Source organism: Haliotis cracherodii, unplaced genomic scaffold, assembly GCF_022045235.1.
Source record: "Haliotis cracherodii isolate W230 unplaced genomic scaffold, xgHalCrac1.p SCAF_6, whole genome shotgun sequence".
NCBI classification, from domain to species: Eukaryota; Metazoa; Mollusca; class Gastropoda; order Lepetellida; family Haliotidae; genus Haliotis; species Haliotis cracherodii.
The window spans coordinates 27,851,522-27,869,960 of NW_027266319.1; the positions used below are offsets into that span (position 1 = coordinate 27,851,522).

The following is an 18,439-nucleotide window of genomic DNA, read 5'->3' on the forward strand; positions in this document are numbered from 1 at the left end:
GCAGATCGATGCTTATGATGTCACTCACAAGATTGTCTTGCCCAGACTCGATTATTTACAGACCGCTGTCATATAGCTGGAATATTGCTGAATGTGGCATTAAACAACAAACAAAGTGTTGAAAGTTGGCGTTAAACCCAACTCACTCACTCAGTAACATAAATAATGGGTACAGAGTTATGTCCCTTGTAGGTAATGTAGTTGCAATGTAATTGTTCTGAGGACTTGTGGACTAAGAGGGTCGTGATGTATGGGCTTTCACTGTAAGGATGAATATATTGGAGATGAAGACCAAAAAAGGGAGTCTGTTCCTCAGTTGATAAAAAGAGAGTGGAGTTATGTTTGTATTAATACTACAGCTTCTAAACTGCCTTTAAAGACATTGTCCCTGCATGTTAGTGGAAGCAGGTTGCAGGGACTGTGACAACATTTCCAAATTGAGGCTGGGTGATATATCTAAGATGTGCAGCTGTATCTGGTGTAAGGGGGAGTGGGGTGGGGTGCTGCGCTGCCTGCCTGCCTGCCTGGTGGATATACACTGATAACACAAACCTAGACAACCCTCATCTCAACCTTATCATTTCTATAGGCAGTTTCAGCAACGCTGCCAAGGTTCTCACTCATGCCATGCTCTGTGCAGGAATAGAATTTAATTTGACGATCTACATACTCTGAGTGTGTGATTGCAAGAACCAGCCTGGCACTGGTGGCCCTTAGATTTCAAATTTCCTAAAGTTTCTGTGTTTCTTCATCTCTACATCACATAGGTCGGGGTTCTTTTTCTCATAAACTGTTCTTCTTTGTAAGACCTCCTGCATCATGATTGTCACAGTCCATTCCTTGCCAGACAGTGTGAGGTTATTTCTCTGTTGCTGTTCCAAGACACCTGCCATTTGCAATGATAAGTCAGTTTGTTATAACAGAACTAGACCAGGAACCTAGATTTGCATGGCATCTTCTACACTTCAGTGTCAACAGACAACTAATATGGTTCTACATTTACTGGAAGTTAAGTAGAAATAATCTGCTATTATATTTATATATAACTTCAAACAAATCTGAAATACTTATAATAAATAGTCTTAGGTTATAACGCATAATATTCTGGGGCCCGTTCCACAAAGAAATGTTACTGCTAAGAAGATCGTAACTCCCATACTTTAACATAGGCTTATGATAGTCGTAGAATCTCGACGATCACTTTTGTGGAAGTCACCCTGTATTGGTATTTTGCATTGTTACCTTGACATACGTTTCTGCATGGAACGTTTGCACAGTAAATATCATGTATCTTGTCGGATGCTCCAGCAGATGAGGTCAGCCATGTGTTGATAGCAGGGCCATCTGCAGGAGACACTCCCCTATCTGATACATCAATAAGGCTTTGATGTTCACATGTTTGATGGTTGGCTGAGGTTGTGGACAAGCTTCAGTCTTTAGTCTAATGTTAGAAGTCAATTTGACCCCTGTTGAGAGACATGTAGGTGGTTCATCACCTGGCTATGTAATTAACAGTGAATGAAATCTTCACTGATGGAGTAAACATGTTTATGTATAGGATTCTTGAAATTTTTATTTAGATTCTTTTTGGTGAGTCCTGCTGGTAATCTTTAGCTATTTTGATCACTTCACATCCATGTGTCACATCTTTTGACTGACAGATCATTGGGTGTTTTTTAAGCAAGTCATATATATACTATGAGTGAGTGAGTGAGTGAGTATGGTTTTACGTCGCTTTTAGCAATATTCCAGCAATATCATGGCAGTGGACACCAGAAATGGGCTTCACACATTGTACCCATGTCGGGAATCGAACCCGGGTCTTCGGCGAGACGAGTGAACGCTTTAACCACTAGGTTACCGCCCCATATATACTATGAACAAAGCGTTAAGGACCACCCAGTTCTTTCATATTACTATAGTTATGACGGATTAACTACAGAAATAGGAACGAATCAGTTGGTCCTCGACTTTTTTTTAGAACTGCCAGATTCTTCATGGGAGGAAAAGATGTTAATCTTTTGTTTGCATTCAAATTTGTTGAATATTAATTGATATTATGAGCTGGGTACAATGACACGTCCTAATCCAAGTCATTGACTTTATTACCCATTCCATTATGTGGCCTCTTGCAACCGGCATTGGTTGCTGGGAACGAAGACTCAGAATCACCATGAGATATCTGGTGTCCATGGCACTGCCTGATACCAAGGAAGGTCAAACCTTTGTGAATAAAACCTGGTCCTTGTTCATGAAGATGAACTCTCTTGCCACTGTACTACTCTACTGTGATTTAGTCAGAAAGGAAAGGCAAGGGTGATTTTGGGTGTTAATTAACCATGAAGTGATATATCTTTAGTCTAGCCCATATTCGCTCCAATTTTGATCCTATGGTTGTGGTTTCACAAAGTGTTAAATCTGGCTATAACTTGCATCAATTCAAGCTTTCCACTTGCGTTAAAGCTGACTTGCTTCCATTCAAATGAAAGATGATGATGATGATGATTGTTGTGGTTTAACGCTGCACTCAGCAATATTCCACCTATTTGGTGGCATCTTTAAAAAATCGAGTCTCGACCCGACAATCCAGTGATTGACATAATGGCCATCAATCCACGCAATTGGGATACGATGACCTGCATCCTGACCAACTAGGTATTAAGTTGTGCCGGTTTTACCTGTTACTATTAAGACAAGAAGACACCACTCAGCATGTAACTCCAGTAATAGATGACAATCTGTCGGAGGTGTTTGCCCTTGGCTATGCGATGTGTAGTATAGAAATGAGGAGTGCTGAAGCAAGGTTCACAACTGCACCAAGTGGATGGCACTAGGTCTTTGATGTTGTAGTTGATATAGCACACAGGTACTATATGATATAACAGTTGTGGAGTACTGAGGTTGAGTTGACTGGAGATAGTGTCAGGTCATGCACTCTACCCAGTACACCTGTTTCCGTGGCTTGGTGCCCTAAGTTTCAGACCTTACCTACACCATCGACATGGCTTAGTAACCATCCTTCAGCTGACTGTGAGGCATGGGTGGCCCAGTAATGCAAGTCAGGGATGCCACTTAACCTGAACTGATTTAACCCAAATAATGTTAACTTACATATAAGGACTCCACCCCATACCACCCCATGCCCAGCCCAGCCCAGCCCAGCCCAGCCAAAGCCTGACCACATGGACCAGTGATTGACATCATGAGCATCAATCCAAGCAACTGTGATACAATGACATGCATCAACCAAGTCAGCAAGTCTGACCATCCAATCCCGTTAGTCGCCTCTTACGACAAGCATAGTCGCCTTTTACAGCAAGAATGGGTTGCTGAAGACCTATTCCGCTTACATCAAACAGTTTGAGGGAAAGGGAAGTGTAATAGAACACATATTGTTTAAATTGTTTTATTTAGAATATGATTAAAATATTTGAAAATATCACTAAAAAAGAAAGTCTCCAGCTGAGGAAGTTGTAGTTAGGAAACAAAGACATGCAAACAAAACCCCACCAAGCACTAATGTAAAGAGGTCTAGGTGAAAATAGCCAGGGGGTACTGGTGCTAGGCCACATGGGGTGGTCAGTACTTCCTACTCATGGGTCACACAGTGGCTACTGCCCAGTAACACTGACCAGACAGTTCACAACCAACACTTTAATCAACCTAAAACCTGGGACTAGGCTGATATTTGGTCCCAGAAATAAAATTGTTTTAATATATGTCTAGAAAATATTACTCCAAATGGAGCCCAGAACAATGCTTAATTGCTGCCTTGAGCTGCGGCAATCTAGACTTGCCAAATCATTCTAGATTTGAGTTGGCCTTAAATTTGGAAAGGATAGACAAATGATTCATATACTTGATAGTGAATCACACTCTGTTATACAAAAACTAACTAGTCTTTCAATGTCATTTAGAAGTGATACACACAAGGAAGAGAATTTATGGATGTCAACTCTTTATTATGAGGAACACAAAGTTTCAGAATATATACTTACTCCTTCATCAGGTGAATAGATTCTATGAAGCAGAGAACATATACATATATGTACCTGTAAGAACAACAGAAGTAATAAGATAACAAAAAGTGGAACCTTAACAAGGGAAACCAACAGTAAATAGTGCTGATAGTGATTAGCAATGGACAAATGGAAGCCAACACTTAACAGTTAAATAGTGCTGATAGTGATTAGCAATGGACAAATGGAAGCCTGTTATTAAAAAGATGGTTAGTTGATGCAAGAGTAGGAACAACTAAGTAAGGCTTTCCTTTCATTGTACTTGCAGATATATACCATTCCACTACAAGTATAAACATTCCAGCTTGATGGGAATCACATCCATCAATTTTACTTCAGTCAGAATCTGTTTACAGTTTGTTCAGTGAAAATACATTGCCTCCCACCTAACGTTTTGAAAAATTGGGATGAAAATTTAATAATTTGATTTATTGAGGGCTAAGGGGCAGTCGGGTAGCCTAGTGGTTGAAGCATTCACTCGTCATGCCGAAGACCTGGGTTCGATTCCTAATTTAGGTACAATGTGTGAAGTCCATTTCTGGTGTCCCCTGCCCACTCACTCACTCGCTATGATATGTATCGATATGTTTTTTCCATGTTAGATGTGCACTCGGAGACCTATCAGACCCTGTGTCAATTACATAGTTTCATTACTGTGTTGATTAAATAACATACACAATCCCCTCTTCACAGTTGTTTATGATGAACATCTCTGTGTGAAAGTGATGTGTGCCTAACAACAAATATCTACTTATTTACAAGCATCTGTACATTCTGCTGGTCAATCAAGTACATGTTAGTTGAGAAAATGAAACCTACGTGCTCTTTTCCAGGACTTGTGTCTGGGCTTCAGGTGTAGGAGGTAAACTGGTTGACGTCATCAGGTTAAATTATGTAATTTGATTCCTTAGCTGGGATAGTAAACAGCTCAATCGCAGAATCTTTGGGCTTGGTGGGATAGCCCAGTAGTTAAATTGTTCTTTTGGCACGCTGAAGGACCAGGTTGAATTTTTTTTCATGGGTACATGTCAAGCCTAATGTTGGTGTGCCCCTGCTGAGACATTGCTGAACTAACTCACTCAAGAACTCACTCAAGAACTCACTCAAGAACTCAATTAAGAACTCATTCAAGAACTCAATCAAGAACTCAAGAACCCTCCCACCCAAGAACATTTGCATTTCTGGTCATTTTTTATTCCACTCCACATTTCATTTCTGGAGCAGAACTCAAAAACCATGAGAGATGAATGAACCAAACTTGGCTCATAGATAGGTCTAGTAGTGAACTGGCACCTTTTGATAGTTTGGGGTTTTTGAAAAAAAATATTTTTCATGTTTCCATGACAACAACTTTGACTTAAACTGAAAATGGAGGTATTGGCAGGGGGTATAAGTGTTTCATGCTTGTTGTTTATTAATCGGTTGACAGTTGAAAAGATGTTTCCATGAAAAGTACAACTTTCAATTGGATAAAAATAGAAATATATATATTAGCATGCCAAAATTACATTAAGAATCAGAGGTAGTTATTGGGGATAAGAAACCAGATTTTGTTGTTATGTATGAGTGTCACACTTGTGGAACAGATCCTGGTAAAGTACATGTCAGATTTGGAGAGTAGTTTCACATTTCTGTGGTCCTGGGAGTGTCGGGACCATGCGTCAATATTCAATTGAGATGTGAGACACAAAAGTTCCTTTGGCCTAGGCTTGATTAGGCGTAAGACTGGTAATACAAATTGATCATACATTTCACTGGTGATTTTCATTTCGGTTTAATGTCTGAAAACCTCTCAGTCTTCAAAATGAGCAAGCATCAGATACCCAACTGGATTCACTTTAAAACACATTCACAACATAGAATCTAAATGTTCATAGTCCATAGAGTATTCAAGGCTACTATCCATAGTAAATGGTGGAGATACGGAGCGGTTCCACAGCCATCTATTTGTTTAAGTATGTGTTTCATCTATAAAAGCTCATGAAAAGTACATTACACTCATCGACTGCAATAAAGACATTGAAGGAGAAAGGCTGTCCTGAACCGAAAAATGCGCAATGATCGGGAAATCTGGTGATTGATTGATGCAAGGTCTCAGACACTCTATTTGCAAGAACTGAACTCTTCATTTTGTTCTGTCCTGATGCTGCTGTGATAGTTGATTAGAGATTACGCAGTCAGCGGAACCCTCTCGGGGAAATTGATATGGTTGGCCATACTCAGGACCAGTAGGAGTGAATTTTCTGGACATGGGGGCATTTACATGGGAGTAGTGGGCGTACAAGGGCCTTGGTGATTTGGATGCTTTGAGAATCAGGAAGCTTGTTTTTCATGGAAATATGGGTTTATTTTCAGCCAGGTTGTAATGATTGTGTTGTGGACGGAAAATTGGTCAATTTATGTCCTGTTTGTTAGATGTTTTTCATGAAACGGAAAATAATTTGTTATTTGCGGAGATTGTTATTATTTCTGGGTCGTTGAACATCAATAATAGGAATTATGATGCAACATGGTTGTTTTCGGAGACTGTTTGTGTTTTGTATAGAAAAGTATTTATTGTACAAAAAGCCCTTGTGTGTCAGGGTGCAAACATTGTACAAGCATTATAAATTTGGCACATTACAATCGCATATTACATAACTGTCTGTCTCACAGGCCCTGAACCATATTACCTTTCCTCCGAGCCCTTACTGTAATGCTTAGGTCCTAAATGAAGCAAGTTCAGGTTTTCCACAGGTACAGATTCTGAATTTCTGGGTCTCCAATACTGGTTGTTTGTTTCTATCAAAATTATATTTTCAGAGTCTAAATGTGAGTCTAATATATATGTCTTCCCAAATGTTCAGTTTGCTGGGTTTCTCAGGAGGAATATACACGGTGCCTCTGGCTGGTGTTATTGTATAGCTGATAGTCACTGATCTGGCTGGTGTTATTGTATAGCTGATAGTCACTGATCTGGCTGGTGTTATTGTATAGCTGATAGTCACTGATCTGGATGGTGTTATTGTATAGCAGATAATCACTGATCTGGATGGTGTTATTGTACAGCAGATAGTCACTGATCTGGATGGCGTTATTGTACAGCAGATAGTCACTGATCTCGATGGTGTTCACATTAAAAAGAATACAGAATGATGTCATTGTGACATCATCTGAGGATAAAAACATGTTTTTCTGACAGCACACAGGCATTTTATTTCCATGGTAACAAGTTCTTTGCACTGCAGTAGTCGTTTTACGAGGGAACTCTGAACGGTTGGGGAAACAGGTGCCCAAGACAAAGATAGTGTACTTGTATTTTGACAATTGTGAAAACACATTCAGTTTCACATGTGGAGCAATGAAACGTGCCGCTGAGTTTCCCATGATGGATGTGCCTAGCTGTAGTATAAACATGATAAGACTATGGTTGATGTATCCTATATATTGAAATCAATGCTGCCATTGTGATGTAAAATAAACAAGGCTGCAATTTTCAAGCATTTCAATTAATTATTATTGTATCTTTAAGTGTTGTTTTAGAAGCTGTACTTTCAGTGAACACAGATATCTTCTTGATTAAGGAGCACAGGTACCAACACATTACATTGAAAAAATACAGAAGTTGAAATCTAATGGTCACTCTTCATCTGCACATTTTCATAACTGGAGGCTTCTGGATAAGTTTGTTTGTTTGTATGTTGTTTAAGGCCGCACTCAGCAATATTCCAGCTATATGACAGCTGTCTGTATATAATCGGGTCTGGACCAGACAATCCAGTGATTGACATCATGAGCATTGATTCACACAGTTGGGATACGATGATATGCATCAACCAACTCCACAAACCTGACCACCCAATTCCTTTAGTCACCTCTTACAACAAGCTTAGGGTGCTGAAGACCTATTCTATCCAGATCTTCATGAGTTTTGGATGAATTATTACATGTAAGGTTGAATGTACATTATAAAAATAATTCCATTTAAAGTGTGCCAAATTCTACAAAGTGAATACTTATGGAACCACTTTCTTAGACTGCTAGTCAATCGATCAGTCTGCGCAATCATTGTTTTCATTCTCAGATCCCTTGGGAGTATTCAACCCAAGCTACCCGTGAGGTGTAATTAGAAGATTAACAGTCTCATTACCATCTCATCCTATTATGTAATAGATATTAAAGTCCTCTAGTGTATATTTATTTGTATTCATATTATTTTCATAATGAAGTACAGTCAGATACGTTTATAACAAACTGTTTTTTTGGTCCCGTCAATTTGCTGTAAATGCTGTAAATGTGCATATAATGAACTAATATAACAAAGTAAATTTAGTGGTCCCTTTGGGTTCGTTATAACCATAGTTTACTGTACTCAATTAGGATAACATTTTTAAGATCAATAAATCTGTAACCTGTGTCATCGTTCGTCATGTTCAAATGTATAAGGTAATTAACAGATTATGTCATCAGTGATGTAAGCATTAAACACATAAGAACTTTCATTACATTATAAACACCTGGTAGTATGGTAGATTTATTACATACTAAAATGCTTGACATAACTGAAAGCACTAACACTTAATTGGTGAGCTGATGGTTGAAATATGTTGATTGTAAGAGTGATAATATCAAGTGAAGCATGTCGTGTTTAGCATGCTCTTCTTGTGCTAATGGCTGTGGTGAGAAATTGTTCACTATCAGCCTACCAGGCAACATGCATGCACAGGCCTCAGACAATGAAGATGAAAGGCTGTGCTTGATGAGAAGAGGCTGACCCAAGCTTGGAGTGTTTACTGAAACTGACTATAGCCACAGCAGGCAGTAGTAGCATCATTGAGAAACTGTACAAAGCACAGTCAAGTCCTACGGCCAACTGTGGTGAATACGTCAGCTCCAACTCAGTACAATTCTTAGTGGGACCAATCTGGATATGTTCGTCTGCTCGTCTCTTCATTTGTGAATCCGTCTGCTCATTTTCCATTTGGCCGTTTCACCATTTGGATGTATATATTTTGGAGTCATTCTCAGTGATTAATTTAGCAGTCTTGATGACTGACGTGAATACCTGTCCGTCTCTCCGTACCTGTCCGTCTGTCCATGCAGGGGGGGTGTCGTCAGGCAGTGTGCCCGGCTTGCCCTCGGTGACATCGGAGACTATGTATCAGTCAGATAGACTGTATCGAAACGTGGACATGCAGCTGCTTTGCAAAGATTCCATCTATAACAAGACCCTGTCCTGGCTGCGAAATCTCAAGCCCTGGTCCAAGTCACGATATTCCTCAACCTCCCAACTTGCATCAGGGTCCAGACATTCAGATAATTCCCGATTTTTGGATACATCATCAACATCTTCATCTGCAGCATCTAGAGCTTCATTGCAGCCACAGACAAGGAACTGTTCCACTCTACCCAGGGATGCTAAGCTAGGTAAACAAATCCCCTGTTATCATTTACACCAGATAGTTCCTTTAACTGAGAAGTGGTATATCAGGAATGGTTTTTTTTCATGTCAGCAGGCACCACATTTTCAAGCACCCCACTCTCAATTGCTTGAAAACAATATTTCATTAATTTTGTCGTTTCTAAAAAAAATATCATTTCATGATTTGTTTCATATTTTTAACAAAATGGTAAGTTACAGGATGGGGATGCTAAATCCTTTCTGAATCATTTGTTATGGGTTTAATAATTACTTGTGAAGAGGTAAACATTCCTTAGTCAAGGACAAGAATGTCAAATTTTTATTTCAACAGACAATGATTTCAACTATCAAATATGTTTGTAATGATTCAATCATATTAAATGTTAGGTTTAGTCTTTTTAGAAAATAATAACATTCACCTATTTGATGTACTTTATGGAATTTTTTAGCAGAGAATATGCAGAATTCATTCTTTAAAGGATTAGCATATGATAAGCCTGTGCTAGCAATTTTTACATTGGTGTTGATACCTGTTCTGGTACCTAGTGTGATTCGCAGGACAGGATAGGAATTTATGACTTGTCGTGGTGCTTCTCCCGAAGCCAGGAATAGTGTCTGTTAAACTTTGAAGTCTCTTTCAGTTGTAAATCATGGTGGCACAATTAAGACAGAAAATTCTTCCAGTGATATTTTTTCAGCAGGCTCGTTTTTGAGTGCGAGTGGCATTACAGCTACGTGCAAGTGAACAAAAAATCAATGACATCTGTCACATGTAGAATGTCAGGTGGGGAAAGGTGGAGGAAAAGAGAATTTGTCTTGATTACAAGAGAATGTCAAAATTGTTATCAGCAAAATGTACTACTCAAAAGCAGTTAGAGAACACCCGATTCGTTCTTAATGCTAGAGTTAATCTGTCATGGTATGACTGGTTAAGTATAGTAATATCAAAGAATCAGTTGTTTTTTAACTTCTTTTATTTTATTTATTTGTTGTATAATTTATTTATTTATTTTATCACCACTCAAAACAAGTTAAAGAACACTCAGTTCTATCATATTACTATAGTTATCATGGGCATTAAATATGAACATAGGTTTTGTGATAATGCTTAATGCTTAAAACTAAAACTGTTAGAAAGCCTTAGTTGTTCAATAAATATACATTAATACATAAGCATGCTCATGACACTGTCATGTCATGCCATGACAGATTAACTATAGTAATATGAAAGAATCATGTGTTTTTCAACTTCTTTGAGTATTATGTTTTATGTGGGATGCATAAGCGAGTGTTTACTTTGCTTGATGAGTCATACTGGTGCAGCATGTGTGTATGTGAAAGTCGGTTCCATCTTACTTTCTATGTCACACACACAATTTGTTTACTTTGTTTCTGTTTATATAATATTTGTATCAGAAGTGGTTCGTCATGAGCTGTAGATATAGGTAGGGAGCAATATGAATGACACCTGCAATTTTATTGTGATTGCAGTATGGGCTGCTGTGAAACATGTGTTTACTGTTAATGAGTGGTGTGGTAACTATTACGTGGTATCAGGGTTTAAGTGGTAAAATCATCTTACACGATGGAATTTTTACTGTTTATTCAGATGGAATTTGACTGTTTATTCAGTTTTAAGATTTATTAGTTTAGCTCAAGGCTACTTGGAATCATAATGTTTTCGATAGGTGTTTTCCTAAACTCGTAGCAAATAAACAGGGATGTGTCTACAAATAAATGAGATAAAAATGTTTCGAGTTTGAAGTCAGTTTGGAAAACTACCGCCAGGTTGTTCATCCAACAGAAACAGGAAGATGATAGGAGCGCTATCTATAAGATGAGATTGACCAGCTATGTACGCTGTGTAGGCGTGAATGATTGACAGCTCAGGTGCAGGCTGCGCTTGTTTATCTACATCTGGGATACTGACCTACATGGTACTGGCCAGTCAGTCCTCTGGCTGCTAACATTCTACACAGCACCATGTGTGTAGACATAGTCCATAGGCCGACTCTAAGGTGTGCCTGGCAGCAGTAAATCCACTGAAGGTTGTGGGAGAAATGTTATAGTTCGAGGCCATACAGGAAAAGCATTCTAATCCTACCTTTTTGCAATGAGGCATGAAATTCATGAGGTCTTTCTCCTGACCTTAATGTTAGAGGTTAAAAATTTAAAGTCTTCCTAGATTCAAATACTATGGCAACAACCTTAACGACCACAGGAATCTCCTCATTTTATTTTTAATAATTAAAGATGTATGGGTTCCATCATCCAAATACCTCGGCACCGAACTCACAGACCACAGCAGCCTCCTGTTTTTTTAGGGGCGATCGGGTAGCCTAGTGGTTAAAGCGTTCGCTCGTCACGCCGAAGACCCGGGTTCAATTCCCGACATGGGTACAATGTGTGAAGCCCATTTCTGGTGTCCCCCGCCGTGATATTGCTGGAATATTGCTAAAAGCGGCGTAAAACTATACTCACTCACTCCTGTTTTTTTTAATATTTTGGATAATTAAAGATTTAAGGTGTTCCTAGATTTATATACTATGGCAGCAAACATCAAGGACACCAGGATGCTCTTTAATTCTGATCACTGAACATGGAACCAAGTTTTTAGGGCTGATGGAGACAACATTGTACCTAAATGATATGATTATATTACAGCTGATAAGGAGAATTCGGTTAGGGTTTTACCATCAGTGTCAGTTTCTGGTTTTATGATCTCACCATTAGATGTTTGTAGATATCATGAAAGTGTAATCGGTTAAATCTTATAAGTCATTAGGGCTCCTTGTCATAAACCTTGATTTTAATACTACAGCAGCAAAAAGTTAAGGACCCAGGACTGTCTTAAATCTCAAACACTGTCAGAGCAGCAGTAAACATCTGAGACCTGCATCACCTCACTCAGGCTTTCCTCCCACATCAAGCTTTCCACTCACTCACTCACTCACTCACTCACTCACTCACTCACTCACTCACTCACTCACTCACTCACTGTTCAGCAATAGATGTCGTCAGTGCATGCAGTTTCTTCAATCGTCCCAAATACTTGAAGCATAGTGCTGTTCTTTTGTTACCTAATCCGTTCATGTATGTTTTGTCTAAAAAATCTTTTAATCCGGGAACTAGAGTATTTATTGCATGGAACTGAACTGTCCGCATTAACCAGTAATTGTATTAGGGACATATAAAAGTGAATACAATGAGGGCTTGATGACTGCAGACTTTCTTAATTGTCGTAAGAGGTGACTAACGGGATCGGGTGGTGAGGCTCGCTGACTTGGTTGATGCATATCATCATATACCAACTGCATGGATCCATGCTCATGATGTCAATCACTGGATTGTCTGGTCCAGGTTCAATTATTTACAGACCGCCATCATATAGCGCGAATACTGCTGAATGGGGCATTAAACAACAAGCAAACAAATAACTTCCATGATTCACTTCACACCTTGAAGTTGGCACTTACTCTTTATTCTTTGGGGCGGTCGGGTAGCCTAGTGATTAAAGCGTTCGCTCGCCACGCCGAAGACCCGGGTTCGATTCCCGACATGGGTACAATGTGTGAAGCCCATTTCTGGTGTCCCCCGCCGTGATATTGCTGGAATGTTGCTAAAAGTGGCGTAAAACCAAACACACTCACTCACTTTACTCTTGGGTTCTTTGGGCTATTTCAAGAAGCATGGTCTTTGGTTTGAGGACTTCTGATTTGTGCCGTGCTGAAGCTAGTTGTTGTTTAAACACATTTCCTCCAACAGGTTAAATATTTAAGATACTTTGTCACTTCTTAGAGATCTCCATTTCAACATGTGTTGTATCATTTCATGTTAAGGTTATAAAAAAGGGAGTGCTTTGCACCTCGCAAAATTAGAATGTTATTTATTCATAACAGAGTGCAAAAATTACCATGACAACAGCATAAACAAGTCTGTACTCTCCATGTCTCATGGAAGCGTTTGTTGAGGGATGTGACTAGATCTAGCTACTGCATGCTATATAGATTATGCTATGGCATTGTCATAACCAGGCGTGATACCCCAATCTTTCCAGTAATGGTCTCTGTTGTGTATTATCATGGAGATGGATTTAACAACGTGGTGGCTGGGCTTTATGAGCAGAGAAGTGCGATAAGTGTGGAATAAGCACTTGTGTGTATGGTGACTTGAGAAACAAGTTGGTAAACATGTCAGAGTGTGTTAGCACATCTTACAGTGCATAAACCTGGACCATATGTGATAAACACATGTAATCTAGTTACACTCCAGTAATCGTCAGCTATTCCACATGCCCCTCCATGTAGACTCTCTGAAGTCTTGTACATCAATGCTCATTGATAACATGCAACATGGTGGGAGAGCTTGGCATAAACAGTAAGTGCTTGTTACATTTATGTGGCCCCGTGAAGACCCGGGTTAGAATTGGTCTTCAACAACCCATGCTTGTCATAAGAGGCCACGAACGAAATCGGGTGGTCAGACTTGTTGTCTTTTTTTATGCATGTCATCTTATCCCAACTGTGTAAATCCATGCTCATTATGACAATCACTGGATTGTCTGGTCCAGACTTGATTATTTACAGACTGTCGTCATATAGCTAGAATATGGCTGAGTGCGGTGTTAAAAAACAATCAAATATCTATGTGAGATTTGTGGAACCTGTGTTAGTTTGTAAACTTAAATTTCACTTTCAGGCAGCAGCATACATTCAGTGAAAAATAGTGATATATAAAAGTATCACTTACAGTAAATAGGATCAAAAGCTGTAGGGCTGGGATGAGTCAAAATTTATTAACCGGGTACCCAGCCAGCTATTACCCAACCCTACCCAGGTACCCGCTGTAGGTCGTAAGAGATAGGAACAAACTGTCCGATTGGGAAAAGTTTGACCGTAGCCCTAGCGAAATGTATTTAGATACACTATAAAACGATCTGGTCATACATACACTGATGTTTACCACATGAAGTTTTACCTTTTTTTTCAACATATAAAAGTCAGAAGGAATGCTTGCATAGTCAGAAAGAAATGGAAACATTAGTGACTTGTACTGTGACCATAGAGGTTAAGATACGTTTTGTCATTCAACAATACATCACGTGACTAACCACGGGTCCAGGTAGTCCTGTGGGTACCCGGGTCCTGCACCGTACCCGAGTTACCCGAGTTACCCAACTCAGCCCTAAAAAGCTGATATATTACACTAGAAATACTGCTTCCGCTGCTTTTGTGGGCAATCCTGCTGATGCAGATGCTGTTTTTGTGAGCAGTTGTCTCCATTAAGTTTCCCTGTCAGAGCACGCACAAGCTGTGGGAGGTCATGCTCAGCTACTAAAATGGTCCCGCTTCACCCAGATTGCGTTTTATGTTTGTCAGCACCATACCCATTCTTATGGGTTTCACCAAACATCTAAACCTGCTTCACTTCGAGCTTACCGCCCACATCAAGCTAACACCTGATATAACTGAAATACTGTTCAAAGTGCCATTAAATTCATCTTCATTCACGGCATGGGGATCTGATTGTTTAATGCTGCAGGCTGCTGAGAATGACGACTACTAAGAGTGACCACCATGTTTGTCTGGGAGAATGACTACTACTAAGAGTGACCACCATGTTTGTCTGGGAGAATGACTACTACTAAGAGTGACCTCCATGTTTGTCTGGTCCAGATTACTTGAACACCTGGTGTTATAATATTGCCGTGGCCCATTTATACCTCTTTCTCTTAGGTGCTTCTTTTTATATGCAGTATAATCCTACATATGTTACTTTGGTTATATCAGAAGTACTTCTTCCAGTGCTACTTTTGACCACAATATTCTAACATATGCTGCTTCAAACAATAAATAAAAAATTCCCTTTTTTAACTCTGAAAGTCCTCATCAATCCTTCTAATGTTGCTTTGTTGCTTCGAAAACAGCAATCATTGTAATACTTTTTTCCTCAACAATCCTTGTAATGTTGCTTTGAATGGCAAATCTTCTAATGCAGCTTTCCCCAACAATCCTCCTAATCCTTCTTTGAACAGCAATCCTCCTAATCCTTCTTTGAACAGCAATCCTTCTAATCCTTCTTTGAACAGCAATCCTCCTAATCCTTCTTTGAACAGCAATCCTTCTAATGATTCTTTGAACAGCAATCCTTCTAATGCTGCTTTCTTTAACAATCTTCCTAATAAAGCCTTCCTCAACAATCCTTATACAGTAAACTACGGTTATAATGAACACGCTTATAACGAACTGACGGATAGAACGAACCTACTTTTTAGTCCCGACTATTTGCTGTGGTTATGCTGTATATATGTCTATAACGAACTACGGTTATAACGAACTAAAAATAGTAGTCCCTTTGAGTTCGTTATAACCGTAGTTTACTGTAATGCTGCTTTCATCAGCAATCCTTCTAATGTTTCTTTGAGCAGCAATCCACCAAATGCTGTTTTCATCAACAATCTTTCTAATGCTGTTTTCATCAACAATCCTTCTAATGCTGCCTTCAAATCCTTCTAAGTCTGCTTTCCTCAGCAGTGCTACAGATGCATCATGTCTTGAGGTTTTGCCCGATTTGACTTCCTGCTTACCTATAACTCTGTTATGTGGTGATATCTGTGTGTATTGCCAATGTCTCTGTAATCTACAAGAGCTGAATAACAGGAACTGGCCTGCACAGCAACTGATGCTGCAATCGGGTCTGTTTCCACTCACTGGTAATGAACCATACACTGGGTGGCAGCTCATTTAATTTGTTAGCCTCTCTATCAGGAGCCGGTTCACTGCTCAGAACAAGCTTCCTTTGAACAACCAGCTTGTCCCATGATTGTCCGATAACATGTGAATGTTTATGATGCAGACTTATGATATGGTTGTGTAAAGACCTGACCTTGTCCTGACTAATCTTTAGGAGGAGGATTCTGCCTCTGCATCCATTATAAGCTCGAATGCTCAGATCTGATGACTTGTGTTACCCTTTTTGTACTGTGCGTGAAACAAGGATCCTAAATGGAAGTTTTGAAAAGGTAATGAGCATTCACGTATGGTGTGATCATGAAGTACATTTCACTGAACCATTTATTCCTTGATTCCTGGTCATGCTGAAGAGGGGGTGGTCGGGTAGCCTAGTGGTTAAAGCGTTGGCTCGTCACGCCAAAGACCCGGGTTCGATTCCCGACATGGGAACAATGTGTGAAGCCCATTTCTGGTGTCCCCCGCCGTGATATTGCTGGAATATTGCTAAAATCGGCGTAAAACCATACTCACTCACTCACTCAGGCTGAAGAACCATGTGCAGTTTCCCGACACAGATGGGCATTCAGGGAAGAGGACCCTAGTATCATCATTCTGGATGACTCAAATGAGGATTGGGTGGTTACAGTGTCTGACCAGAATGAGTGCATGTGATCATACCCTGCCAGTGTGGATTGTTCATGATATCAACCACTGGTTTCATGGCCAGACTGGATTATTTGGAGGCAGCTATGATGAGCGAAAAGCTTGCTGACAGTGACAGTATTCAGTCACACTGTTTCCTTTATCATATGATTTATGGTGCCTCAATTATGATGTATTAAATATTTCTGAAAAGGTTTAAATCTTCACTCCTTTTCATGTAAATGGGATGACTTTCAGCATTTAGGACTGGTTAATTACTGCTTCCAAATCGTGTTGTGTCGTGTGAAAGTGATTTGTACCAGACTAGTCCCAATATATAAAAGATGCTTGGTTCACAGTGACCCGGTCATCTAAAAGGCAGCAGTTCGCTGTGCAGAGTTGGGTCCTTTGAGCACACCAGAAACCTATGATCCTGGGTTCTAATCCCGGTTCACTCAATTGTGTTTCTTGGTTTGTCAGCACAGCACCATACCCCTCCTCATGGGTTTCACCAATGTGGTAAATGTCTTGAGACCTGCATCACTTCAGGCTTTCCTCCCACATTGAGCTTTCACCATGATACTTACTCTTACACAAATTGTGTTGTGTCATGTGAAAGTCATTTGTACTTGTCTAGTACCAATACTTATTCCTCCCAGAGTGCAGAGTTGCATCCCTTGATCATGTCAGGATGTGATAATCATGGGTTTCAATCCCATTTTATATCACTGATATGCATGTATTGCAGCAGCATTTCTGGAATGGGGATGAAATCTGATCACCTCAATTCAAGCAGTGAAAAAAACAAACATTTGCAGTGTTATATTTATTTAAAAATAATTCAACCCCATTAGTACCTAGAACTCAACAAGAAAGTTTGGTTTACCCATTACTGCACAACCTGGGGAGGCAGATATGATTGAGAAGATGACCTTTGTAGATACCAGCCACACCAGTCCCCAGTAACAGCACATGTCGGCTAGGGGAGTAGTCCTGCACCATGACAGGGGAATATATGTATTTCATGAAACCAGAACCATTCTAGATTATAAAAAGGCCGACTCTGGAATAATGATGGAGAGAAATGTATTGTGTAATATAAGATTTCATAGACTATATGTTAGGGGAGGGAGAACAGCCTATGAATAACCACCAGGGTAGCAGGTTGTGACTGCTAGTTTGGCGTCGGTAAATCCTTCATCAATATGTACACCTCAGGTCATGTTCTGAGAATGTCAGATGTATGTATTAATACTGATCAATGTATCGTTCATGCATTATGGATACTGCTGCAGAATGTACTTTCAATTCCTGAACCGACATATGTAAAATGATACATTGATATTACATTGTGGTTTTATAACCTTTCCCTGTGTTCGTGAGTTCAACATGCCTTGGATGTGTGTGTCCCTGCTGCAGAACTGCTTGTATCATTCTGTTCATTTTGTAATTGTAAAATATGTTTGGAAGTTAAGATCATCAGATAATTTTATTGTACAAATAAACCCTCTTTGGAATACTACTAAAAATAATACACTAAATAATGTCATGAATGTGGAAACTCGATCTGTCGCATGAGTGGGAATTATTTCGCATTTCGAACGTGCTATTAGAACATGCTGTGCACTAAAGGGGGCACAGGTGGC

The 18,439-nt window shown here is 39.6% G+C and overlaps 1 protein-coding gene across 3 annotated transcripts in view; it reads left to right on the forward strand.

Annotated features, from left to right (window-relative positions):
* The window catches only part of LOC139446123 (cyclin-dependent kinase 17-like), a 112,611-nt gene that overhangs the window by 36,308 nt on the left and 57,864 nt on the right, over nucleotides 1–18,439 (forward strand). The window contains exon 1 of one of the 3 annotated variants that reach the window (XM_071227405.1): nucleotides 8,864–9,425. The exons of 1 other annotated variant lie outside the window; for it this stretch is intronic. In XM_071227405.1, the coding sequence (XP_071083506.1) occupies nucleotides 9,047–9,425 (379 nt within the window). In that variant the 5' untranslated portion in view covers nucleotides 8,864–9,046. Of the gene's footprint in view, nucleotides 1–8,863; nucleotides 9,426–13,719; nucleotides 13,798–18,439 lie in introns of those variants that run through there. One more of the 3 variants, XM_071227408.1, reaches the window with a different exon arrangement.